The sequence below is a fragment of the Solanum pennellii genome, chromosome 3 (genome assembly GCF_001406875.1).
Source record: "Solanum pennellii chromosome 3, SPENNV200".
Classification (NCBI taxonomy): Eukaryota; Viridiplantae; Streptophyta; class Magnoliopsida; order Solanales; family Solanaceae; genus Solanum; species Solanum pennellii.
In genome coordinates this window covers 69,571,573-69,598,733 of record NC_028639.1, presented here as the reverse complement: position 1 = coordinate 69,598,733, position 27,161 = coordinate 69,571,573, and the positions used below count along the sequence as shown (strand labels likewise).

The 27,161-nt window shown below is 33.1% G+C and overlaps 3 protein-coding genes across 4 annotated transcripts; 1 reads left to right on the top strand and 2 right to left on the bottom strand.

Moving 5' to 3' along the window:
* Window positions 1-5,292: 5,292 nt before the first annotated feature.
* Window positions 5,293-9,024, bottom strand: LOC107015354. 2 transcript variants are annotated; one of them, XM_015215604.2, is made up of 4 exons: window positions 8,792-9,023; window positions 7,558-7,702; window positions 5,881-7,306; window positions 5,293-5,764 (listed from the first exon to the last, which is right to left on the bottom strand). In XM_015215604.2, exons 2-3 carry the CDS (start codon window positions 7,694-7,696, stop codon window positions 5,883-5,885), a joined length of 1,563 nt encoding a protein of 520 aa, XP_015071090.1. In that variant the 5' UTR covers window positions 7,697-7,702; window positions 8,792-9,023; the 3' UTR covers window positions 5,293-5,764; window positions 5,881-5,882. The 2 variants fall into 2 exon arrangements, with proteins under 2 accessions (XP_015071090.1, XP_015071089.1); XM_015215603.2 differs by having other exon boundaries at window positions 5,293-7,306; window positions 7,558-7,713; window positions 8,792-9,024.
* A 7,440-nt stretch (window positions 9,025-16,464) lies between these two features.
* On the top strand, window positions 16,465-17,949 carry LOC107012570 (putative F-box protein At5g55150). The gene has a single exon (XM_015212444.2). It carries the CDS (start codon window positions 16,602-16,604, stop codon window positions 17,799-17,801), a length of 1,200 nt encoding a protein of 399 aa, XP_015067930.1. The 5' UTR covers window positions 16,465-16,601; the 3' UTR covers window positions 17,802-17,949.
* Window positions 17,950-19,090: 1,141 nt separating this feature from the next.
* Window positions 19,091-24,799, bottom strand: LOC107012712 (plant intracellular Ras-group-related LRR protein 7). Its single transcript, XM_015212623.2, has 10 exons — window positions 24,425-24,799; window positions 23,444-23,513; window positions 23,240-23,286; window positions 22,110-22,218; window positions 21,923-22,008; window positions 21,234-21,324; window positions 20,868-20,953; window positions 20,276-20,362; window positions 20,060-20,192; window positions 19,091-19,409 (listed from the first exon to the last, which is right to left on the bottom strand). The coding sequence occupies exons 1-9, from the start codon at window positions 24,515-24,517 to the stop codon at window positions 20,082-20,084; spliced, it is 780 nt and encodes a 259-aa protein (XP_015068109.1). The 5' UTR covers window positions 24,518-24,799; the 3' UTR covers window positions 19,091-19,409; window positions 20,060-20,081.
* Window positions 24,800-27,161: the final 2,362 nt, after the last annotated feature.

Here is a 27,161-nt window from a genome sequence, read left to right as displayed (position 1 = left end):
TGCCTAACTTTGGCTTGTGAAGCTACTACATGCACTTATGATGACTATTGTGTGAGGCAAAAATGTCTTGTGATTGGCCAAAGAATCTTGGATTTTAAAAGCCTACATTTCTAAGCTTTTCTAAATTGATTGACGTAGGTCAGTAGCAGAGTCAGAATTTTCATTAAGGAGGTTCAAAAATATGAAGAAGTATATAAATGAAGTAATCGAAAAGAGTTCAATATCTACTATATACATATATAAACAATGTATTTATCCATCGAAGAAGGTTCAGATGAACTCCTCGCCCCTATATAGCTCCGACCCTATTGATAGGTCTCAGCATTGACTAATTAGATAGATATCTTGAGTCTGAATTTGATATTTAACGATAGTCTTTGTGTGATGATGCAAAAATAATTAGTCGAATCGATAAACTTCGATTAACATGTTGTGTTAGTGAGGAGAACAATATTAGAGTTGCCAATTATTTTACTTTCCAAAGAAAGTTATAAAGTTTTATTATATATTGAGTGTGGTAATTATGTATGAAGCATGCTAAAAAAAACAAATAATATATTCCCACTGTTTTCCCAATTTCCTCTAAGCTGACTTACTAGGTTTCTGGTGAGAAAGCTGCTCAACCACTTCACCTTAATTAAGGTGTTACACCAAACCAATTGGTGTCAAGTGATGATTCCACATATTTGATATCCTTAGATCATATAGATAATTTTTTTTTACTATAAAGTCTGGTGTCTAGATTAACTGATACATATTTTAACTAATTAATTTCATAAATATCTATATAAAGAAATCACTTTTTGTGTCTGTTAAATTATTAAACTCAAAGACCTTTTTGATTTTTAATTAGATCGCCTCAACAACAACCACTCCATAATTTTGACAAAGAGATCCAAAATTTTGGCCTACAACTAATCACTTACTTTGATGAGCTTCTACCATGTGGCTCAATTTATTACATACTAGTACTTGACTAACTAGCACTAATGGACCAAAGGATTAGGTCATCCACATCCACATTAAGAACTTTATTATAATTTTTTGTTGTAAGAAATGAAAAAGCCTACTAATTAGAAGACAATTGGTGAAAATGATGAAACACATAAAGACATTTGTATATGATATGTTATTATAAATTGCTCAAAAGTGACTTCACTTGAGAGTGAAGAAGTCTTTAATTAGGTATTTTGTTTTACCAAAAGTGGATGCTACATATTGACAACCAACACTCTTACAAGTAAAGTTTGGCCACTCCTTGTCTGTCTTCTACCCCATAATATGCCCATTATATATAAACATTTTGATGCCCTACTTTGCCTTTATGCTTGCTCATGCCCTTTCACTAAATTTTTTGCAATAGTGAATCTTTCAATTACTAGCTAGAAGCAAAGCTAGGTACTAGCATCCACAATTCCCTATATCTTATATATTAAGACAATATATACAACTTTATACAGTCTGTATTTTGAGTTTATTCGCTCTTGATATTTATATTTAACATATTGATGAATACTATAGATTAATTGGTCAGTTTAAGTGATTAACCAATCAAAAATTGACTTCAGTCATTATGAGTTGACCAGAAGCAAAATTAAGCTAATTAACTATGGTTAAGTGATATTAGTTAATGGAAGTAAATGTTATGCATTCATCATTGGGGTTTTTTTTCAATATGAGAGGTATATTCAAATTTGAAAAATTATATGGTATGTATAAGGATAAAATTATTTTATGTGTATATATAATAAATATTGAATCATTTAAATTCATTTAAATATTTATTTTTTAATATTTTAAATAACTGAATTCGCAGCCGGACGCCAGATATGTCTTCCAAACAACATATTTTTTTTTTGTCTTTTCTTTGTTACAAAAATGTATTGTACAAGGCTCTAAATTTCAGCAACTAATTCCCTTTTTTGTTATACATTGTGAATCCAAAATTGCAATCCACAATTTCATAGATTTTTCCATTAGTAAGGTTTAATTTTTCTAACCGTAATTTGTCGTAATACCTAAGTAAGCTCTTCTGTTGTAACGCAAATTACTCTTTTAGAATTTCCTAATTGGGTACGTAATTAACTCTTTTTTCTTTTCCATGTAAACACAAATTTATTTATTTTTAATTTAGGGTTCATTGCATTTTGGTCCCTCGGTTTTTGATATATTCTAATATCAGTTCAGTAAAATCTAACTAAATGCGTTTTATCTTCAATTAAATCGAAATGTATAAAATTTTGATCCTTTTACTTGTAAACATTCACAAATTCACCATAATTACTAACTGTGTCGAAGCCATATATTATAAAGATCCAAATTAGAATTTACAAGGCACCAGAAGGAGGCAGTTATTCGATAAGAATAATCTATCGTCGATAAAATAATAAATATTTATCGTACAATAATTCAATATGCACGTAAATTTATCCGAACACTACTGTTGTAAAAAGTGTGACTCTAGTGACAGATCCCTTTTACCTCAAGTCAAAGCAAGATCTACCAAAGCCTTTTGTTAATTTGTCGGTCAGAAATGAAGGAGGCTTGTTGAGGAGCTTCACTTATTCACAAGCAAAACCAAGTCTTATAATTTCTTATTCGAGGTTCGGTATTCATTTTGGAGTCTGAATAATTTTGATTCGTAATGAGATATTTTATTTTATTTGGTAAAAGATTGTGAAATTAGGTCTTAGGCCTAACTCACACCCCAAAAGCTAGCTCAAAGGGAGGAGGATTGCCCAAGCCTTATAAGGAGGCCACCCATCTCATTAACCACCGATGTGGGACTTTTGTCATTCTTTAACAAAGATTTTTAATTTTTAATTAAGTGACTTTAATATTCAAAATTCAAACTAAAAAATATTTCTAATTAAGAATGAAGAAATACTTTACTGTGTGACGGACTAGTATTACTAGTAAAAGTAAAGTTAATCCTTAAGCTTAATTGGTCCACTTTGTGTGAATATGAGATCTGGAGAGCTAGGTGACATATACAGTTTCCATGATTAAAGATATATTAGAATATAAGTAAAGTTCATTAATGATAAGCACGTCAACCCTTTTAATTAATTAAAAATATAGAATTAACAAGAATATTAGTTAGTATTTGCTGGTGGTTAGGCTCTTGAGAGTTCATGTTGAACTGTATCTCTAAGTTGAGAGTAGTTAGATAGACAGTAACTTGTTATTTCAATAGTTAAAATTTGTCCCGGTTTATTTTTTTTAAAGTTTTTATAACGACATTCAAATTAATATACAATAATAATTGATGGAAACTGTTAGTTTCGTCTTCAAACTATTCCAGTCTTAAAAAAATATCCTCTAACTCTACTTAAAAAACTAATTGAACTTAAATAAAGTGGAAGAGAATCATGTGAAATTTGAAATTCTACTTCTAATTCTTGTTTTTCCAAAAAAAGGAAAAAACTACAATGATATACTATTTGCAATTAGTCATGAGCAAACTAACTACTCGATACATATATTGGTGAAAGATATCAAATATTGAATACATAATTAGTAATTACCGTCCAATAAACCCCAGTTTAAGATATAAAGAGTTGTATCGGATAAATTCTCAATTCAAGAAAATAACTTATATTTTAATAATACATATGTGTGTCTCACGTAAGCAAGTAAATCCATATATAAATGGAGCTACTAGGAACCCATACACAGCTAATTCTTCTTTTTTATTTTTTATTGTATTTATTTATTTATTGTATGTAGTTATAAAAAAATGCTAATAATGATAAAGGGTGCATGTGTTACTTTTTATATATATATACAGATAGATAATGGTTCATTCATGGCAACTTCTCTTCTCTTCTCACCAGCAATGCTTAGGGAATACTCATATCATATAGTACTATAAAATCCCAACTGAAGTTATTTGTGTGGGACCTATCTTTTTTTTTTCACTTGGTATCCAGTATACACATTAAAATCTAATTAAATTCGGATCCACGCTGAAAAGTTCCACATTTGAGGTGAATCGCTCTAACAGAAACGATTCTATATCCAAGAGAACTCAACCACGAGAACTTTTGATTAAGGATGAAAGAATATTTATCGCTCTATCACAACCTGCTTAGTTGTGGGACCTATGCTTTACCTGTTCCTTTGGATGGATATCATGCAAGAATTAGTTAGGGTAAAGCACTCTGCCACTACTTCTTTGACTTCATAATTTTGTTAATTAAAAGACTTCTTCACTTTTATTCACCCCCCAACCCCCAAGGGTACTTGCTACCTGTACTTTGATACTAATTGCTATTTCCCCTTTCTATGTAAAAAGCCCATGTGGGATGCCAGAATTAAAGATAGTTTCTTTCATGTCTGAACATTGTCATGATCTAAATTACTGCATAACAATGGAATGTATTGAAAAGTGCAATATTGCCTTCTTCTTTTTTTAGATCTAAGAATGTATACAAATTTTTGGCCTAATAATCCTTGTAATAATCGATTCAACCTCTGATAAAAAAGTTATACATTGATCATATTTCATCTCTTTAACAATTTAGGTTTAACTTTGAGCAACTTGCCCTCATAACTACTTTTTTGAGAATAGAGACTATGATATAGTGATAGATGCATTAACAGTATTATCTTTTAATATCTCTCCCTACGAGCTTCAACCCTTTCTTTTTGGTTCCTTTGGTCATTCGAACTTACAACCTTAAAATTGAAAGCGAGGTGACGTGTTCTTACAATCCGAGCAACTCCCTCTTTATCACGTCAAATGGAAAGTAGAATTTTAAACAATATTTCACTGGGATGAAAAGGTTGAGAAGTAGCAGAGTCAAATAGCCCTTGTATATTCTAATGCACCCATAAGCACTAAAAAGCACACGCAGATCCTGCTGGAATTACCCACTGTCTCCGGCTGCATCTAAGGGCTAAAAAAATCTACATGGCCCACAGTTGTATCTAAGGTGGGATGTGTATTGTGTCATAACAGGTGCAAGTGTTTTCTACTAATATAATATATATATATATATATATATATATATATATATATATATACTGAAAATTCAGAAAGTATGGAGTAAATTCACATTCCCATAGTAAAAGAAGTGATGAGCACAAACCAGTACCTGCTAAGGCCTTGAGCTTCCTCTTTACATGACTTGACTTGAAGTGATTGAGGCCATCAAGTCAATCAAGGAGTTAACACTTCACTATCAATGCAACAAGCCCTTCTAAGTCGAATAATACGCCGAAAAAGGAAGTATCTTGAAGTATCAGGCCAAAAGGAAAACTGGCATGGTGCCTAATCAGTCAGACTTCTGGTACAAATACATTTAACAAATTGAATAGTGAACAATGTTCAACAATGGTAATAACAACCAATTGAGTTTCGCAGGCTGCGAAATAGAAAGAGGATGATGTACAAGGGGAACAACAAACAAAAAGAGAGGATATTCTGTACAAAACTAAACTTCAATAATTTAAACGGATCTTTATCCTCCTTTTTTGAAATATGGATCAATTGACCATATAGCTTAACTTTACAAATATTATTTTAAGAAACTACTGTCAGTCAAAAGCTTCCTAGGAATCTGGTGCTAAGACAACAAAATAGTGGCTACTGTACAGCTCCAAAAGTTTAGCATCCATCAGCTTATGTAACACCACCCTTGCAATGCAATTTCTTACATCTGGGTTAAAAAAAAAATACTCCCACTACTATGAATATACAAGGAAAACTGGAACGTGCACATGAAACATTACCAGATGATTCCACCACACAGCCCAGCTACTGCGGCATGAACGTAAAATGTGTCAAAACTTAGCTAAACCCTTGAATAAAAGAATCACATTCCTTTTTTTTTTCTTTTTGTTGAAAGAGAAACTAGAGTTAGACTAAAGCATAACCTCTAACCATCTCGGCTCTTGTATATCCAGGCTCCATCACCAAAGACTTCTTCAATCATAGTGGGTGTTGGAACCAAACCAACTTCATTTCTGGCACAGTTCAAGTACCCACCATCCCACTCTTTGCCATTACACGACTCCAACAGACTATCATGCTTGGTGCCACTGCCCATACCAGCAATATCGCTTGCCCAATGGTTATCATTGTTGGTCTTCCCTAGTGATGATTCTGAAGTAACCCCAGCTGCATCAGTTGTACAGGACTCAACCACTTTACTGGATAGTCCTTGGTCTTGAGGCTGCATGCCAACTTTAAAACTGTTGTTACTATCAAAAAACTTACTAGGACATGATTCCTGCACATCAGTGAAGACCTTCCTGCTACCGAAATTTACAGGCTTATAATCTTCACATATTGCTTCAAGCGCATCCTCATCATATGTTCGTCTATCGCGGTCCTCATGGATCATATTGTAGCTGAGACCATTATGATGTGCTGGAGATTCAACCACAGAGTCCTCATCTTCATCTGTCATTTTAGCTGCCTCATCAGCATCATCAACTGCGTCATGCCACTCATCATTATCACTGTCTATGTTCAGTGGATCAAATCTGTTCTGCTCGGCACGTTTTCGCAAAATAAAGACATTAAAATAATAGCTGACAAGTTCTTCCCTACGCCGTGAAGGAAACTCAACTGCAAGATGGTTCCAAAAATTATTGCCTAACGAGGCAGGATTGGACAATACAACCTCATGAAATAGTTCCTCTTCCTCTTCACTCCATTTTTCTGCCACTACCTCTCCCATGTCACAAAACCCCAACCTAACAAATGTCTCCTCGCCAAGGGCTAGCTTTAGTTTTTCCCTTGCTTCGATGACATCTAGTTGAACACATCTTATGGAACCTTTATCTTCACAAGAACATTCAACTCTTCTCTCTCCAATATTCTCGACCTGGTCTGCAAGTTGCTCCATTTTAGGCATCGGAATGATAATCCTTCCAGCAAGTTTATTTTCATTGGCTTGAGATGGAGAACTCACAGTTTCATGTATACCTTCTATGCACGGTTTATCCTTATTACTATATGGTGTCCATTCTGGTATCTCTGCCTGGAAATCTGGTCCAATAGGGACCATCTTTTGAGGATTACTCGAAAGAGAGGAATATATCTCCCTGTGATGAGCAGCCCTGAACGAATGATCAAAATAGTAATATTCAGGAGACGTCGATCTGTGAAAAAGAGCCTCAGGCCTGTTGTCTTCCTCACTGGTGCTACTGGTGGGCCAGGAAGAGTTTGAAGCAGATCCATGAACGCCCATCTCAGTTTCCTTCTCAGAAGAAAAAAGAATTTCAGCCACAACATGACTATCAAATTTCTTGTTTGCATCAGGGAAGATTTTCGAAGAGTTGTCCTCATCACCACCTACAAAAATCCATAGATAACAGACAGTTGATCAGAGTATGGAGCAAAAATATTCACTTAAGATCCAAAATCTACTCTTACAAGACCATAAAGTAAGGTGTCAAGGAAACCAATCTAAAGTTGAAAATACTTGGCAGGTCTTACAGCGCACTGCACTCCACCAATGACTTGAAGCATTTCAACATTGGTACATAAAGCAGCAAACACAGAGCGAAGAATATCTTAGAGCTGACAAAATAACTTCTTGTTACCTGAAGCATAAGCATCCACAGCTACTGATTCACGAGAAAGTTCCAAAACCGAATCTAGGTGACAACTGGGTTCATGCCTTGGTTGCTTAGATGAAACCTCATACAGATCCTCTTCACCGAAAGGTCTTTTTTGCACCATAATTAGCTGGCAAGGAACTACAAAATATGAGATATTTACACATAAAACGAAAAAAAGTTGAAATATAAAAAGCAGAGGAGAAATCCCACTGAATCAAACACACAAAAACTGAAAAGACGAGCACTACAGCCCACAGCTCTACAATCTCAGACGAATAATTTTTGAATCATGTCTAACTGCATTGTCTAGCTGAAAAGAAATACATATATTAACATAAACACCACATCAACTCTCAATAAACAGAAAAACCAACACAGGCATTACGATATACAAGCTTAATAATAGCATGTCATAGCAGCCAGAAGAAGCACCCTATTCGACTATGGACTCGGAACTACACAACAACCCCCTTACATGAAAATTGAAATATTAACATACACGCCTGGCCATCTCATCACAACATATAAATACAAGACTATATTAACAGCATATAAACCTGCCAAAGGAGGCTAACAACATAACTGTATACAGTAATCATGAAGCTAATTAAGGTTCTAGTTCCTAATTAATGACACGTGGCAGGGGATAAAACAGTGACGAGTTTTATCATCATAGCCCTAAATAACAGAAAACTGAAAAAGAGACCCATAAGTTTTGACTAATTACATGTAACAACAAAATTGACAAATTAGGGTACCATGAATAGAACTCAAAATTGGGGTAGCTAATTATTCAATTTGAACAACTCGAGGACAGGGATACGAATTCGGGTAAAATAATTTCACTTTATTGGAAAATTGAGGGGTAAAAAATAAAAAAAATTGCAAATTTTATCGAAAACCCTAACCCTAGATCCCCAAATCCCCAAATCAGATTCAACTCTTCAATCAAAAGTAGAATAATCAAACTCAACTAAAAATTGCTCCACATAAATCAAATTCAACACGAAAGAAACAAGAAACCCCAAATCCACAAACCAATTATATCGTAAGAAGATCAACCCAATTTTTCTTTCACAAACAAACAGAGAAATCAAGGAAATTAAAACAAAATAAAGATATAACAACCGATAAATTTCACAAAAGAAGCGACGAATCGAACAGATCTAACAGATACAGAAAGAGATCTAAACCCTAAAATCGAAATTCTATTTACCTAACGGATATAGCCGAAAGAGGTATCAATAGAAAGGGGAGAGAACGAAGTAGATGAATCGGAGATTGATTTGAAGTTTCCGATGAGAAATCGAGGTCAAGAAGAAGATGGAATAGAATTGGGGAAAAGTCGTTGAAGATAAAAAGGTGAAGGTAGAGCCCTAATGGGTTGCGGAAATCTGTTATCGGGCGGGTCCGAATTTAGTAACGCGGGGAGGTCCAAAAAAAAGTTGCGCCAAATGTAATTTGTTAGCCTAATTGGTTTACAAATTAATTGGTCAGTCACGTGGTGATATACATTGAATATCACGTGCTCGAAAAAAATAATAATTTATGGTTGTTTTATGGGAAAATGATTTTATCACTTTTTTTAATCCCAAAAAATTATCTTAATATTAATTTAAAAATATGTCCAAAAGATTCAACATCATTTACCATTCAAGTTGTGAAGAGTTTTTTTTTTCTAATGAAATCCAGACAATAAAGAAATTGAGAACTCAGCTATGTTGTGAGTTACAAGCCTATAATAAAATAAAATGAATCTCTTATAAATTATAAATTTACACTTCTACGCTTTTGTTCTCACTTTTTGTAAGAAAAAAATTTGATTTGCATTAATGGATTATATGAGATATCGTAAATAAAGTTACTTAATATATATTTAAGTAGAAGATAACATATACTGATATATCATATACCCAGTAAATCAATGTCCTCACAAAGAAGTGAGGAGAACAAAAGTGTATAGAAAAGAGGATAGTGTGCAAAGAATAGCATCCCTATTTTTTTTTGTTGAAAGAGAAACTAGAGTTAGACTAAAGCTTAACCCCTAACCATCTCTGCTCTAGTACATCCAGGCTCCATCACCAAAAATTTCTATTATAGTGTGTGTTGGTACCAAATCAACTTTCATTTCTAGCACAGGTAAAGTACCCAACATCTCATTTTTTGCCATTATATGACTCCAATAGACTATCATGTTTGGTGCCACTTCCCGTACCAGCAATATCGTTTTCATAATGGTTATCATTGTTGTTCTTTTCTAGTGATGATTTTGAATTAACCCCAGCTGCACCAGTGGTACAGGAGCCACCTTGAACTTCTTGCTCAAACACTTTATTTGATAGTACTTGATCTTGCACACTACATACCAAGCTTATAACTGGTGTTACTATCAAACACCTTACCGGGACATGATTTCTGTACATCAGTGAAAACCTTTCTACTATCAAAATTTACAGGCTTTAAATCTTTCCATATTGCTTCACCCACATCCTCATCACATATTCGTCTACCATGCTCCTCATGAAATTAAACACATCGTAGCTGAAATCATTGTGATATGCTGGAGATTCAACCACAGAATCCTCATCTTTATCCATCATTTTAACTCCCTCATCAGCGATACCAACTGCATCATGCCACTCATCATTATCACTGTCTATATTCAGCGGATTCAATATGTTCTGCTCAACACATTTTCGCAAAATAAAGACATTAAAACATGAAGCAAGAGGTGTGACAACTAGATAAATGTCATAATAAGGTGGCTTAATAGCACAACTTGATAAATTCCAATCAAAGGCATTAGCAAGATCATAAATAAAATAATTCTTTTGTCACTTTTACAGTAAAAATATTTTAACGATCAATAAAACTATGTAGGAGTAAAATCTTTAAAGGCACATTAAATAGAACAGAGAAAGCAGGCAACATATAGAGTTTAATCAATCACTCACACTCCGCAAGCTCCTGATTGTGTCAGGCAAGCTGGTCAACAAGTTTGCTGAGACAGACAAACGCTAAAGTTTCACCAACTGCCCCGCTGAATAGAGGAAGTTTGTGTAGTTATAGCAGAGAGCCTGACTCATATAAGAAAAAAAGAATCCACTTAACATAAGTGATCTAAAATATATAGACTTACATTCATCATGCAAATTTGTGATTCGGTTCCCATCAAATGTTGCCACTTTCAAAGACTGGAGCAATCCCAGATTCATGGGAAGGCTCTCAATAATGTTATCAGCTAAAATTTGAATATAGATAATAAGAGATACAAGTTTTTTGCTCTTAGTATTAGATTATAAACTTAAGAAATATGTTCACCATTAATATAGTAAAAAACTAATGATATCATTATGAGTAATAAACAATAAAAATTCGATAGAAGTCCTTAGAAAAACTACAAAAAATTATTCAACAAGAAACGTAACAGGACAAGTATGGTCCATAGTTAGCTTGTAGGGTGTGGTTCTCCTTCATTTATAACAGCTATTTTCTATTCTTTATATTTCAAAATTTATGGTGCAAGATTTAGGAGTGGCTAATCAAGTAATCACCAAGAGTTTTCTTCCCCTACAACAAACATTTTTTTCGTGTCTTGCTACGTTTATAATTTAATCTACCCACCTCAGATCCCAATCAAATAACTATATAGTATTACATTTTCAGGTATATTGCTCTCTATTCCCTTTTATAAGAACTCATTTGTTTTCTTTTCAAGGAGGATCATTTTTCGGTTGTATTTATCAATGGTATCCGACTTATCGAAGTCTTTACGACATAACGAAGAATTGTTTTTCTTCTAGTTCTATTGACATTGCCTTCTGTAGAAACCTTTTCTAATTTCTACCCTATTAAATTTTCTCTTATAAACAACAACAAATAACATCATAATTGTTTGCTTCGTTTCTGCTCCCTAAATCATTTTCATTAGCTTTATATGCATTTTGGCGACGAGATTGTGAGTTTGATACCATTTCAACAGCTAGCATTTATAATATAATCTGACGCCAATAATATATAAATACAAGACTATATTAACAACATATAAACCTGCAAGAGAAGGCTTTAGTATTCATGAGGCTAATTAAGCTTCTAGCTCCTAATTAGTGACACGTGGCAGGGGATAAAACACTGAAATTAGTTTTATTATTATAGCCCTAAAGAACAGAAAATGGAAAAAAAGACCCATAAGTTTTGACAAATTAGGGTACTTGAACAGGACTCTGTTATCTGTCTTCTTAAAAATTGGGGTAGCGAATTATTCAATTTAACAACTCGAGGACAGGAATACAAATTTGGGTAAAATATTATCAAAACTCTAATCCTAAATCTCCAAATCAGATTCAACTCTTCGATAAAAAAAAAGAAACCAACGTAACAAAATCAAAATAAAGATATAATAAGCAATGAATACAAAACAAGCCATGAATCGAACAGATCTAGAAGATAATTAATTTGAACTTTCAGACAATAAATCAATATCTATTTGTGGGGAAGAAGAAGGAATTCATGAGTAACGCGGGAAAAAAGTTGCATCAAATGGTTAGCGTCTATAAATTATTTAGTCATTTACAGTGGTAAATGTCAGTGCCCGTATTGTATTTTTATGGTTGCTTCTGTAACCTCAGACTATTAATTAGCTATAAGAAAACGTCGACTACTTCAGTAGTTCTCGAAACCAAAATAACAGAGCAAATGACTTCAGTAGTTCTCGAAACCAAAATAACAGAGCAAACGCTTGATTGAATAGGGAAGAGAAAACAGCAGAACATAAACCCTCGAAAAAACATGATAAAAAGAAACTAGCAGAACATAAACCTTCGAAAAAAGACGATAGAAAACTAGCTAAATGACTTTATTTAATAGGAAAAAGAGACTAGCAGAACATAAACTCTTCAAAGAAAACTAGCTAAATGACTTCATTTAATAGGAAAAAGAAACTAGTAGAACATAAACCCTCAAAAAAAATACGATAGAAAACTAGCTAAATTACTAAACAGAGAGACTTCTTAATTCCTTCATCTTTGTTCTGTGTATCCGTCCTTCAATTCTAATGGTTCATTTCTTCTTTGTGGTTAGCCCTATCCACTTTAGTAGCAAAACTGGAGTGACAGACGCCACACCCGAATTTGTTGCGTTTATGCCGGCTATGATTGTGTTTGTGAATCCTTTTCATGGTAGCGAATCCTTTTAAACCATGTTTTTTACGAGGACATACGTAACAGAGGTAAGGATGCACATTGATATGTGCTGCTACCTGTTAGTGAAAAAACTTACAAGATAATAAAATTGCAAGATTACAATTGAAAATAAAATGAAGAAAGTAATCTCTTCAGGCTGAGGCGCGGATATCTCGCTCTCTTTAAGGAGATTCAAGCCCACTGCAGCAAATGTTTTCACCGGTCCAGCAGTAGTCCTCTTTGACTTGTCCCCTCCAGGATACAACAGCCTTCACAAAGTATAACTCAACAACTCTGGACAAGAGTTGAGTCCAAAGCTCCACAAAAAAGAACACCTCCCTTCAACTAATAAGAACTCTCTTTTAGACTAACTCTTTCACTCTTTGTTTTCTCTTATGAATTGTGTGTTTCTAAAACCAAATGAAGACTACCACTATTTATACTACAAGAAGTCTTCCTAGCAATGAATAGGAAGATAATGGAGGTAGTAAATAGTGAAGATAATGGCCTTAGGAGTTACATAGGTTACAATGGGAGTTACATAGGTTACATAAGTTACAATGGGAGTTACATATGTTACATAGGTTACAAAGGGAGTTACATATATTACATAGGTTACAAAGGGAGTAATGGAGGAATTAAGAATGAAATACATTGATGGATAACCAATGCTAATGGATGATGTAGAAGTCATCCATTCCAATGTTCATTCTTATAAATTCCAAAATAAAGCAATTTAATATGTTAAATATTAATATTAAAATGCTAATAACCTAACAATGATGTGGAACAGGAAGTGGAAGAGGTGGTGGTGGAGAAGCTGGTGGGGGTGAGAGTATAAAGAATAACAGAAGAAAAGTATAATTCGGAAAGCCTTATGCTAGCTCAAGATCGTTAAGTAAGATAGAAAGATTCAACTAAGGAATTAGAGGAAGCTAGATAATGGAAAAGGAATTTGTAAATAAGAACTTTGTAATGGAACAAGACTCTTTAAGTGTTTTGATTTTTTCTTGAATACATATGTACAAGGCCATCTCCTATTTATACTTGTCTAGGGATGGTTCTAGAAACTCTTCTAGATACATCCATAAGAAAGCTTTAGTGAATTTATCTTCTACTCTAAAATATCTAGATATTTTCTTAAGATAACTACTCTAGAATATCTAGATATTTCTTCAAGATAACTTCTAAGTTTCTATACTAGGACACTCTAGAGAAATCTATGTTATTCAAAAAATCATCTTTAATTTTTTTCACACTCCCCCTTAAAGTGATTTTTTGAAACTATCCCAAACCTGCCGCGGAGAAACTCAAATGAAGCTTTTGGAAGTGACTTGGTGAAGATATCAGCAATATTCTCCAGACTTCGTACCTTCGACGTATATAAAGTTCCATTAAAAACTTTTTCTCGAATGAAATGATGTTCCACCTCAATGTGCTTAGTTCTTGCGTGAAATACTAGATTATTTGCGAGCTTGATGGTACTTTGGTTGTCTCCAAAGATCGTAGTTGGATTTGATATAGATAGATGTAAATCGAGTCTTGCTTCTTACTGCACCAAGAAATACATGTTCCGCCACAGAAAAAGATATAGTCTGATGTTGATCTTCGATTATCCATATCACCGCCAAAATCTGCATCGGTATATCCGATTAATACCAAGTCATTCTTTCTTTTAAAAAATAGGCCCATATCTGATGTTAAGTTGGTATACTTCAGGATCCTCTTTGCCGCTTCCAAGTGCGACTTTCTTGGTGACTGCATAAATCTGCTGACATATCCAACAGAAAAGGCAATGTCTGGCCTTGTGATAGTCAAATACAGGAGACTTTCAACTAGAGCTCGATAAGGCTTGGGATCTACAAGATGTGAGCCTTCTTCACGCTTTAGCCTTGTGCTAGTCTCCAAAGGCGTAGAACACTTTTTGCTTTGTCTCGCCCCAAACCTGTTCACAAGCTTCTCTGCATGCCCTTCTTGGGTAACAAAGACCCATTTACTTGAGTTTGTTACCTCTAAGCCATAAATATGATGTGATTCTCTCAACTTCTTGATATCAAATCTTAGGGCAAACTCTTCTTGAAGTCTTGCAACTTTATCATCATTGTTTCCTGTTATTATCATGTCATCCACGTACAAGAGAACAACTACATGCAAATCTTCTTGTTTCTTAACAAACAAGCTAGGATCTGAATGTGATGTGGTATAGCCACAAAAATATAGATATTGAGCAATTTTTCCATACTATGCTCGTGGAGCTTGCTTGAGTCCATAAAGTGTTTTTTACTTTAAGCATCAGATCCTTCATGGTTTGTTACTGTTGGGTATCGTCTTCGAATAGGTGTAGGATTCTCTACTAATTGGTATGTTCGACTAATCGTGATCTTTCATTTGCTTGCTCGATTAGATGATCTTGCTACTTGTTTGTTTTATTTTGAATGATTTTAAAGATCTATTAAAGAATTATTGTTTGGGTCTTATGTTTGTTAATACTAGTTATAGCTATGGACTTTCTTCCCTCTTTGCATTTTCGAGATGAGCCACGGAGACTCATACTTCCATTCTTGAGTCAACCTCTATCAAAGTCATGAAAGAAAGCTAACAATATTGGGTTAAAAGCCAAACCAGTGGCAGCAGGCTAACTAACAGAGTTACCCTAGTTCAAAAGAAGCTGAAATAATAATCTTTTGGGTCCAAAACCAATTATACTGTAGCAGTAATTTTCACTAGTTATCCAAAGGGCTGAAAAATTGAAATTTTGGGACTTAAAAAATCCAATTTAAGCACAGCAGTAGCAGCGGGAAGCAACCACTTCTTTATTTTATTTAGTTCTTTACTCGAAAATATGATGAAAATTTATTCTAAATAAACTAATTTTTTTAAAAAAATTATGATCATTATTTTAGTTAAATGAATTTAATGAATTAAATTAGTTTATTATTTTTTTTAAAAAAGACTTTAATGACATGACATGCCAACTAGAAGAGTGAGCCTTTTAAAGTGCCAAAGTATATGTGGAGGAAAATAGTGATATTTTAATTCAAACATAAATGATATTTCAAGATAAATCCCTTAAATTTGATGATCATTTAGGAAATTGACTCTAAGTAAATATATAAATTAAATCATATTAAAAATTATTATTGTTACTTATATTTTTGAATAATTTAAAAAATAAATTAAATAATATTAAAAATTATTATTATTAAATCTAGACAATTAACTAAGCTAATATATTAATTTATATACATAAATATCTATTATAACAAATCAAGGTACGAAATTTTAACCTTCTATCAAATAAGTTTAAGATTTCATTCCATAATAAGTTAAATTTTGATATTACCAATAATAAAAAAATATTTGTAATTATGTTTATCAACCTAGCAGCTCCCTAATATATATACTATTTTCTCTGTCCGGTATTATTGTCATGGTTTCCATTTTTTAAAGTTAAACTATAAAAATTTTGACTAACATTTTAAAATGCATTTTTTTATTATATTAATATGCAAAAAAATGTAATCTATAATACTCTTAATGAATATCTAAATTTTTTATTTAAAATATTAAATTAATATGAGTTAATTTATTTTTAAAAATTAATCAAATTAACTTTTGATAAACTCAACATGACAAACATTTATGAAATGACAAACATTTTTTGAATGGAGGGAGTAAGTACATATTTAGTATAAATACGAGAAGTAATAGGAGTGGGATACCCATAACAAAACTAGGGTTTCCAATTGTAGTTCGAATTGGAAATTCTGTTCACCAAATCTAAGGATTTCTCGTTATGTAAGGCGGCTGCCGGCTGGGATCGGAACGGTTGAGATAGATTTGCCGATGGCGCCAAAGATGCCTGATTGGTCGGAATTTCCACCTGAACTGTTGGTTTCCATAGGTAGATGTTTGAATCTTATTGAAGACTACCTAAATTTTGGCTCTGTTTGCAAATCCTGGCACTCTGTAGCCACCAAGAACAATTTTAACAATGACTTAACTAGAGCTCCTTGGTTGATGCTAGCGGAGGAAGAGGATAATGAGGTTAGGAAATTCTTCAGCCTCTATAATGGCATGATTTTGAACAAGAGAATCCCCAAAGCTAGCAGAAAACGGTGTTTGGAGTCTATGGGATGGCTTATCACGGTAGGAGAAGAGGGTGAAATTAGTCTGCTACATCCCTTCTCTGGTGTTCACATTGAATTGCCTCATGTAAATACAACAGAAGACTACTACAATCAAGAGATTGACCCAGTGACTTGCTTTATCGGTAAGGCAGTTTTGTCAGCTAGTCCTTCTAATACATCCGACTACATTCTCATGGTCATTGACGGAAACTTCTGGGACCTCAGATTCTGGAGACCTGGAGATATTAGATGGACTAAAATCAAATTTGAAGGAAGCAATTACTTTTCTTTTACTGATATAATATTTTTTAATGACCAAATTTATTCTGTGGATCAATCGGGCTGTCTCTTAGTTTGTGATGTTGCTGAAGTTGTTGGCCCTCAACTCACTAAATGCCATACCTTAGCTCAGATACCAACTGAACCTCAGGATACGCCAGATCACTTGTACATTTTAGAATCACTAGGATCATTATTTGTAATTGCGCGATATGGTGTTCAACTTAGGTTAGTCCAAGATGATAGCGACAGGATTCCGTTAACGCTCTTACCAGAAGGAGATACAAGCGAGAATGGGCTTTGGGAGGATATAACATATGGGACAAAAAAATTTCGAGTTTTCCAGTTTGATTCAGCTGCTGTCAAATTGATAGAAACCAGGGAATTAGGGGACGCAGCTTTTTTTGTAGGTGCTAATGCTTCTATTTCAGTCCAAGCTTCTCAATGTCCAGGAATCAAGCCCAATCATATTTATTTTACAGACGATTTTTATGAATCATACCTCTCCTACGATGAAGGAGGAGGCTTGGACATGGGGGTGTTCAATTTAGCAGATGGCAGGATCCAGCCGCACTACAAAGGTGTTTCCCTTAGTCGTTTTTGTCCTCCAACTTGGGTAACACCAACCCCGTATTGAGTCATACATATACTCATCCTTTATTAATTCTGTTATGTTAGGTTACTTTTTAAGCTTTTAATTTAAGTAATTAGTGTTATTTACTTTCAAAACTGGTTGATGTACCTTTCTTATTGGACAAAATATAATCCAATTAGTTGTTATACTTCCTTGAGTATGTGGAACTCAGTGAGTGACTTAGAAGAGAGTATTATTTGTGGGATTCAGGTGGATTAGTGCGTGAAAATACAACTTGTTATACTTCCTTGAGTATGTGAAACTCAGTGAGTGACTTAGAAAAGAGTATTATTTGTGGGATTCAGGTGGATTAGTGCGTGGAAATACAACTTGTTATAACTATAGGAGAAGTCCGTAGTTGAACATGTTTACTTTCCTTTGGGAACTTAGCTAATCTATGCAGTTGAGCACCTCTCAATCTGATATCTACTTGCATCTCAGTGAAATAGGGGTTTGTTACAAGTTTATAAAATCTGAGATCTCAAATATATCATTCAAGATCGTTGTGTATCATGTTCTTATCAGATCATTTCTCTAGTCATGTGTGATCAAACTGCCGCTATGACTTGTTCGAATTTACTTATAGTTTACATAATGAATGCAAAAAGAAATCATTCATGCCCAAGTCTATGAATGGTTGTTAGTTTGCTTTCATTTGTATGTAGCCTAAAGGTCTGAGTCAGCCTACTAGTTATTTGTATTCCCAGAATTTTGTTTCTAGCAAAGCTAGTAAGTGTGAGTTTTTGTTATTCTTCATCCTGAATCAGCTTGTTTGAATGTCGTTGCATCTGTTCACTTTTGTTTATATCTAGTTTTGACTTTTAAGCATCAGAACCTTCATGGTTTGTTACTGTTGGGTATGTGTAGGAGTCTCTACTAATTGGCATGTTGGACTAATCGCGATCTTTCATTTGCTTGCTCATACTCTGATTAGATGATCTAGCTACTTGTTTGTTTTATTTTGAAGATCTGTTAAAAAATTATTGTTTGGGTCTTATTTTTGTTAATATTAGTTATAGCTATGGACTGTCTTCCCTCTTTGCATTTTCGAGATTAGCCATGGAGGCTCATAGTTCCATTCTTGAGTCATCCTCCATCAAAGTCATGAAAGGAAAGCTAACAATATTGGGTTAAAAGCCAAATCAATAGCAGCAGGCTAACTAACAGAGTTACCCTAGTTCAAAAGAAGCTGAAATATTAATGATTGATTAAATATGCAAAATGTGCAAAATTTGGGGTTCATTTAATGCAAATGATTCTGCAATAGTCTTATTTTTCAACGGAGTTCTGCATTTCTGAAAATAATTATGGAGCTCTGTAGATACTTATGTGCATGTTATTAAGGACTGATAATTTTATGTTACAAAAGGTTGCACATATAACAAGTTTTGAGTAAATATATACATAGCTTTTACAAAAAGAATTGAAACAAGTGATACAGACCATGTACAATTATTCTAACACATCATACATACATTGCCCAGTTTATCCAAGTTAACAATTCCATTCCATGAATGGAATTGTAGGAAGGCCTGAGCAAATTCTTCGCAGTCAGCAGCAATAACTGTTCATTGAAATCAAACAATTTTAACGCGTCACGTTTCCACCCAACTGCAACAAACAAAATTGGCCAGCAGTTAATCAAAATTCATCACCTGATCGTTTGAAACTAATTTTGGCACAAATGAACTGGGAGATATATCTATCAGACTCGGAAACTTGCCAGACAACATAATTCTGTCGCGAAGGACACAGTCTATAACAGTTATGGTGCACCTTTTTTTTAGATTGAGCATTCTTTTCACAGTGGATACCTTCACTGGCAGCCATGTAAGTCTATACTGTTATACAAGCATTGGTTGGGGCGTAAATGATAATAGGAGCAATATGGTAGGGAAGCTTATCAATGCCAACATGCATATCAACCAGAGACATGAGCATAAGCCTATAACTGTCATACAAACATTGACTGAGGCATATGCCATATGGTAATTAGTAAGGAGGCAAAATCAACGCCAACATGCATATTAGTACGGAGGCAAAATCATCGGCAACATGCATATCAAGCAATGCCATGAGCATTTGACAACAATGAAGTAAGTGAATTTAGATATTACAGAAATTACAAGTTGATGCCACCTCTTTTTGCAAAATGGGGTTATTTGCATGAACGTGTATTATGGGATAAGTTTCCTTCGGAAAAAAAAAATGGAAGTAAGGATATAAAAACAAGATTAATAAGACAGAGTGAAAGGGCTTACAAAAATTACAGCAGTATTGGTATCACAGATCAACACCCTCATCAAGCCCTTTAGAACTAATTATCACATTTGAATCAATTTGTTTGTCAAACTTCATTTTACGCCTGGCTTCAAATTCTTGAAATCCTGCCATCTGAATGGAAAAAGGTCAGTCGGAGGAGATCCACATAAGTGACCTTTTAAGGATGCACAGAGGTGAGCACAATAGTGACTTACTTGTTGAAATTGGTCCATAGTGATGGGATTGCCATGTAGGGCTATGTTCTGCAAGCCCTTGCATTCTCTTAATAAATTTGAAGGCATCTATAAAAATGAGAACCAACAAATCAATAGCTAAAATATGGCTTTAAAATAAGCAGATCAGCAAGGAGAAGGTGAACTCCAGGAATAGCACATTAAAGACAAGAAACAAAACTTTGCAAATAACTATATTTGACACAATGACTATTTCATATCAAGTCCAAGACATGAGGATGTTTAATTTAAGGAAATGCCATTTTGTGCATGTTTTAAGGTTGATGAAGAGTTATATAACATATTTATACACGAGTTAGTTGAATAGCCTTGTGTGTGTGTGAGAGAGAGAGAGAGTGTGTGCGCGCGCGTGAGTGAGGGTGTTCGAAGAAAATATCAGTCTAACAAAGTAAATATTGCTTTTTGTTACACTATGTGAGACAGACCGTACAACTTTAGATCCACTAATGCTGAGCATGCCTTTACATATGTACATGACTCTGTGTGTGTGTGTGAATGAGAGAGAGACAGACAGACAGAAAGAAAGAGACAGCGACGTAAGTTTTGAAATTACCTGATTGAGATTATTATTGTTCAAACAGAGTGATTTTAGCTGAATGAGATTGCAAACTGAACCAGGAAGCTCTTCAATGGAGTTATCTGTAACAGAAACTTCCAATCATGAGCCTTAGGAGAAACAGAGCTCATCACTTCAATAAAGGCATTAAAGTCAGTAAAAGTACCAACAGTGAATCTAAGAAAAGTAGAAAAATGATATTGTATATCACCTCAAAAAAGTATTCCACAAAGATTAGTCATCTCACATGTAAGAGTTGCTAATGTCAATTTGATATGCATACAAAGCTACGACACCCAGGAGACCAAAGGAAAAGGAGAGACAGAAAAAATCACAAGAATCATGAGCTAAGAATGAAGGTACCATTTGCTTGCAGTTCTTCCAATGAGCAGCAACTTCCAATTGATTCAGGAAGAAACTTTAACTTGTTGTTTGAAACATTCAACAAAACCAACTGCATCGCCAAAAGATATTATCAATTCGTCTGCTCAAAACTTATCAGTGAAAAGGAACTGCTAAGATGCCTGTCTAATCAGTTAAGCTTCCTTCAACAGCATCCCCGTAAATACTAGAACTAACAAGTAGCTGATAATCTTTTTATAATAACATGTACAAGTGTCTAACAGTTCCAGAATCAACAGAACCATTGAACTTGATTCAGAACCCCCAAAACACAAGAACAAGAATTTGAATAATAACTTATAATGCAAGTCTATACAGTATTTTTATCTGTTTAACAGTGACGACAAAAAAGATAACAGGAAACAAATTAAAACATGAAGCAAGAGGTGTGAAAACTAAATAAATGTCACAATAAGGTGGCTTAATAGCACAACTTGATAAATTGGTTGGGGTTTCTTTCATATTACAGAATAATTCTCCAATCAAAGGCATTGGCAAGATCAAAACTAAAATAATTCTTTTGTTAGCTAAACATCTTTACAGTAAAAATATTTTAACGAACAATAAAACTATGTAGGAGTAAAATCTTTATAGCACATTAAATAGAACAGAGAAAGCAGGTAACATATAGAGTTTAATCAATCACTCACACTCCGCAAGCTCCCGATTGTGTCAGGCAAGCTGGTCAAAAGGTTTGCTGAGACAGACAGACGCTCAAGTTTCACCAACTGCCCCACTGAATATAGAAAGTTTGTGTAGTTAGAACAGAGAGCCTGGCTCATATAAAAAAAAAAAGGAATCCACCTAACATGAGTGATCTAACATATATAGACTTACATTCATCAGGCAAGTTTGTGATTCGATTCCCATCAAATGTTGCCACTTTCAAAGACTGTAGCAATCCCAGATTCATGGGAAGGCGCTCAATAATGTTATCGGCTAAAATCTGAATACAGATAATTAGAGATACAAGTTTTTTGCTCTTAGTATTAGATTATAAACTTAAGAAATATGTTCACCATTAATACAGTAAAAAACTAATGATATCATTATGAGTAATAAACAAGAAAAATTCGATAAAAGTCCTTGGAAAAACTACAAAGAATTATCCAACAAGAAAAGTAACAGGACAAGTAGAAGAGTTATTATTATGGTCCATTGCAAAGTCCCAGATCAGTACTACAAAGTGCTGTGTGGGGTATCTATAGCCTTGGGCTCTCCCAAAGTAATAGTTAGCTTTTAGGGTGTGGTTCTCCCTCATTTATAACAGCTATTTTCTATGCTTTATATTTCAAAATTTATGGTGCAAGATTTAGGAGTGGCTAAATCAAGTAATCACCAAGAGTTTTCTTCCCCTTCAACAAACATTTTTTCTGTGTCTTGCTACATTTATAGTTTAAACTACCCTCCTTAGGTCCCAATCAAGAATAAAAATAGATAATTATATAGTATTAGTGCTGCCTATTCCAGATCCTTCAATTACTTTTTCAGGTATATTGCTCTCTTCTTCTTTGTGCCCTTTACAAGAGCTCATATTAAGTTGTTTTCTTTTCAGGGAGGATCATTTTTCCGTTGTATTTGATCAACATTAGTATCAACGGTATCCCACTTATCGAAGTCTTTATGACAAAATGAAGAATTGTTTTTCTTATATTTCTATTGACATTGCCTTCTGTACAAACTTTTTCTACCCTAGTAAATTTTCTCCTATAAACAACAAATAACACTATAATTGTTTGCTCCATTTCTGCTCCCTAAATCATTTTCATTATCTTTATATGCATTTTGGCTGCGAGATTATGAGTTTGATACCTTCTCAACAGCTAGCATTTATAATATGATCTGACGCCAATAACAGTAGAGTTTTCTTTCCAAATAGAATACATTTTTTTCTAATACATGAGGCCCTAATACATTAACGGACAGCAGAAAAAAAAAAGAGAGGAAGAGTAGGATGCAGTACTTACAAGACGTTGTAAGTTGGTTAGTTTGTTGATCTCCATTGGAATTTCAACTGTCACAACAGAAGAGTGAGAATTAGTTTTCAGGAAAACAACCTTTTTTAAGAAAATAAGATAAGTATACAAAAACAATCTTCTAATAGATTTTGTCTTTATACTCTGAAGTGAAAAGAAGACGGATTAGGAGCTCAAGAAGCTGGAGAACAATACCCATTTTATTGTGTGTTAAGTCAAGGGTCCGTACAGATCTTTCCAGGTCAAAAACTTCATCAGGAAATGTCTGTTCAAAAGAAGGCTAGTCAGGAAATCATAAATATGTGGCCTTTTCAATGGACTAAATATGTTGCCTTATTTAACTGTTCTAGCATTTCATCATGGTAAGTATCATCCATCAAAACAAACAAACAAGCAAAAGTAACTCCTCGGACAAACAAACAAACAAGCAAAAGTAACTCCTCGGACAATGATTTGCTTGTTTCGAATGGAAAAGGAGGGAGTAGTTAATTACCATCTCGCCTCTACTTCCCACAATCAACATCTGTTCACTTTAACCGCCTCGAGAATCAAACAAGAAACAACAAAAAGATTTGCATGGGATGATCTCCTCTATAAAGACGCTTGATTATATTTCACTATCCTGGTTAACTTAAAGCATCTCTTGGTGTATAAACTACAAACTCATGCCTATAGAGTCCAAGCTTCGTGTCAAGCTCTATTATACCTAGCAATGTTCATTTATGTCATGGTGTTTGACTAATAAAAGAGTTAAAAAGTTAAAAGACTTAAGTAATATTGTCATGTACGACTAAAAACAAGAACATACCCAGCATAATTCCACAAGAGTGATTCTACCTTTGTGAGGTAGAGAGGTTCTTTTAAGTAGACGCTTAGCTCAAAAGAATGTATGAGTATGACTAAAAGTTACTTAATATTAGTCTTTATAGAGAACTCGTGACTTCATACTTTAAATTTTGAATAGTTCGATGAATTTGATCTAAATAGAAATTGTTATTTAAGAGAACATTTTTGGTATGCTAATCAAATAAACCTGAGAATGCAATGAAAATCAGAATTAGTGAAATGAGAGGTCACACATAATTGATCATGAGATAAACATTGTGAGATTGCAATTAAAGAATTTTACATGTCAAATTAAACTATTGCAGAAACGCGAAGAATAAAAGGAAATGCCTTCAATTTGGAGTCGCGTAAAGCAACGATTCCAGTGGACCGCCATCGCGAAATTGTGCCAGCATCAGCGGTCTTGCTGCTACTGCACCCCATTATTATCGATAATTTAAAACTGATGGATTTTCCTCCAACTTCTCAGAGTTATCGGAGAAGTTGGCGATATCGATAAATAAGATGAAAAAGATCTTCAATTTGTTTAGAGAAGAAAAGGCGTCGGAGACCTTTTTTTGTAGATTGGATATCCCCGAAGGGACACCAAAGGCGTTGACGGCGACTACCGTTGAGAGAAGAGAAAAAAATCCCGACGACTTTTGAACGGAAAAGCGCGTTTGCTTTTGATTTGAGGTGGGGTTTCGATTCTATTTCCGTTTTTTTTGTTGAGAGTTATCATACATATATAAATATAGAAACTTACGTAAATATATTATAATAAAAAAATATTTATTATTTATAGTAATAATATTTTTTTTACGTGATCATTTTTAATTCATTTATAATATAAGTTTAATATATATTAAAAAGAATAATTTAGTATTCATATATAATACAAGTTTTAATGATGAATAATACATTTTAATATACTTATAATCTAATGTGATAATTTTTTTCACGGAACAAACATAATATATTTCAAAAACAATTATAATTCAAATACATTGCATACATAATTCACTTTAATTACATATTATAGATTTATCACAATATTGCTATAAATGGTAATAAACAAAAAGTATCGCTAAAATCAGTAATTATTTTTTAAAATGTATTAATTTATTTAATTTTTCCTATAAATATTACTTCCTCCGTTTAAAAAAAATGGCCTAGTTTGACCGGGAACGAAGTTTAAGAAAAGAAAAAGAACTTTTTAATCATGTGGTTCTAATTTAAAGTTATGTCAAATGTACCAACATACTTTTTAATCTTTGTGGTTCTAATTTAAAGTTTTGTCAAATGTACCAAAATACTCTTTAATCTTGTGGTGTCACGTGGAAAATTAAAGTTAAAATGTTAACAAAAAAGGAAATGATCATTTTTTTTAAACAGACTAAAAAAAATAGAGTCATTTTTTTTAAACGGACGGAGTACACAATTTTACCTTTTCTTGGTCTTGTACTAGGTGACCATAATTTACACATTTTTCTTATGTATCTTTTTAATTAATAAAATTTTTTATAAAGATAAATAAGTTGCTATATTTTATTATATTATAAATAAGGACAAATTATTCAAATCATAATTAATTTATATTTATTTTAAATAGTTTCAAAAAATGATTTAAAAAATTGAAATAATAAGGAAGGTGTAATATCCAAATTCAAAGGAAAAAATGAAACCTTGAGAGAATGATAGATATAATTAAATATTTAAGGGCAAATTACAAAAATCACATGTTTTTAAGTTAAAATTATAATTTATTTCTTAAAAAATTTATAATTATAAAGATCTCTCAAAATGGATACAATAATATAATCGCTGATACATTAATCTAATGTGCGAGATACATTAATCGTTAAGTAAGATACATTATATTTTATACATAGTACATTAATCTGATGTACATTTTATACGTAATACACTAATATAATGTGCGAAATATATTAATTTGATATGCGAAATACATAAATATGATGCGTGGAAATAAAGAATTTGAAAATTTATAAAACTTATAAGAAATAATAATATTAAATAAATTAAAAGACGAAATTTTCGCAATTAATCCAATATTAAACAAATAAACTTTCCTTAACACAGTTGTGGGCAACATATCATGCACTGCGCAAATAGTAGTCAAACTTAATTCTTTCAAAAAATTCACATGTTCAATAGATATTTTCGCATGAGTACGTCATTGCAAGCCTACTATAAATTTAGATTTATTTCTAATTTACAAAAAATATAAGCCTAATACAGCCCGTTTCTCTCTCACATAAAAATATAAAAAAATAACTATCTAATACCCTTTTATTTTAATCCTCGGCCTATATACCTTCATATCTTGGGTCAAATATAAATAAATTGGAGATGATGGAGATGTATCCTATCTTGTCGAATTACCTTCGTAGTTTTTCTTCGCCCGACACCCATCTCCTAACATCTCGAACGTCTCACATTCTTTTTGGTGTATCCATGCATATGTATCCATCCACACACCATCTCTTCACACATTCAAATAAATTCAGTCTTAATTTTCTTATCTTGTTTGCCACATAAATAATTAAAAAAAAAGAAACTTTTTAAAATATGAAGAAAATAACATAATTAGTTCTTCATGTTTGAGGCAGATTCAAAAATTATCCTTTTAATATTTTTTTTTATATTTACAAGCGACTTTAATTCTTGAAGTTCGTCAAAAATTAGTATTTTTGATTTCTAGCAAATGTAATTACTTTTTTTGATACTTAATGAAAACATGTAATTCTTTTGTCTCAATTTATGTGGTATCTACTAGATTCAACCAATTTTTTTTATGTCATTTAAAAGTTTTTAGTAGTCAATTTTATGATTTATGATACTTTTTATGTCATTTTCAAATAAGACATGTCACTCTTTCTATCTCAATTTAAGTGACACTTATAGACAAGAGTCAATCAACTATTTTTTACGCCTTTTAAATTGTTAATTATTATTGTTTACAATACTTCTCAGTCATTTCAAATAATTACTTCATTTGTCTCACATAGATAAATTTGAAAGTCAATCAAATTTTTAATTGACTATATAATTTTTATATTATTGT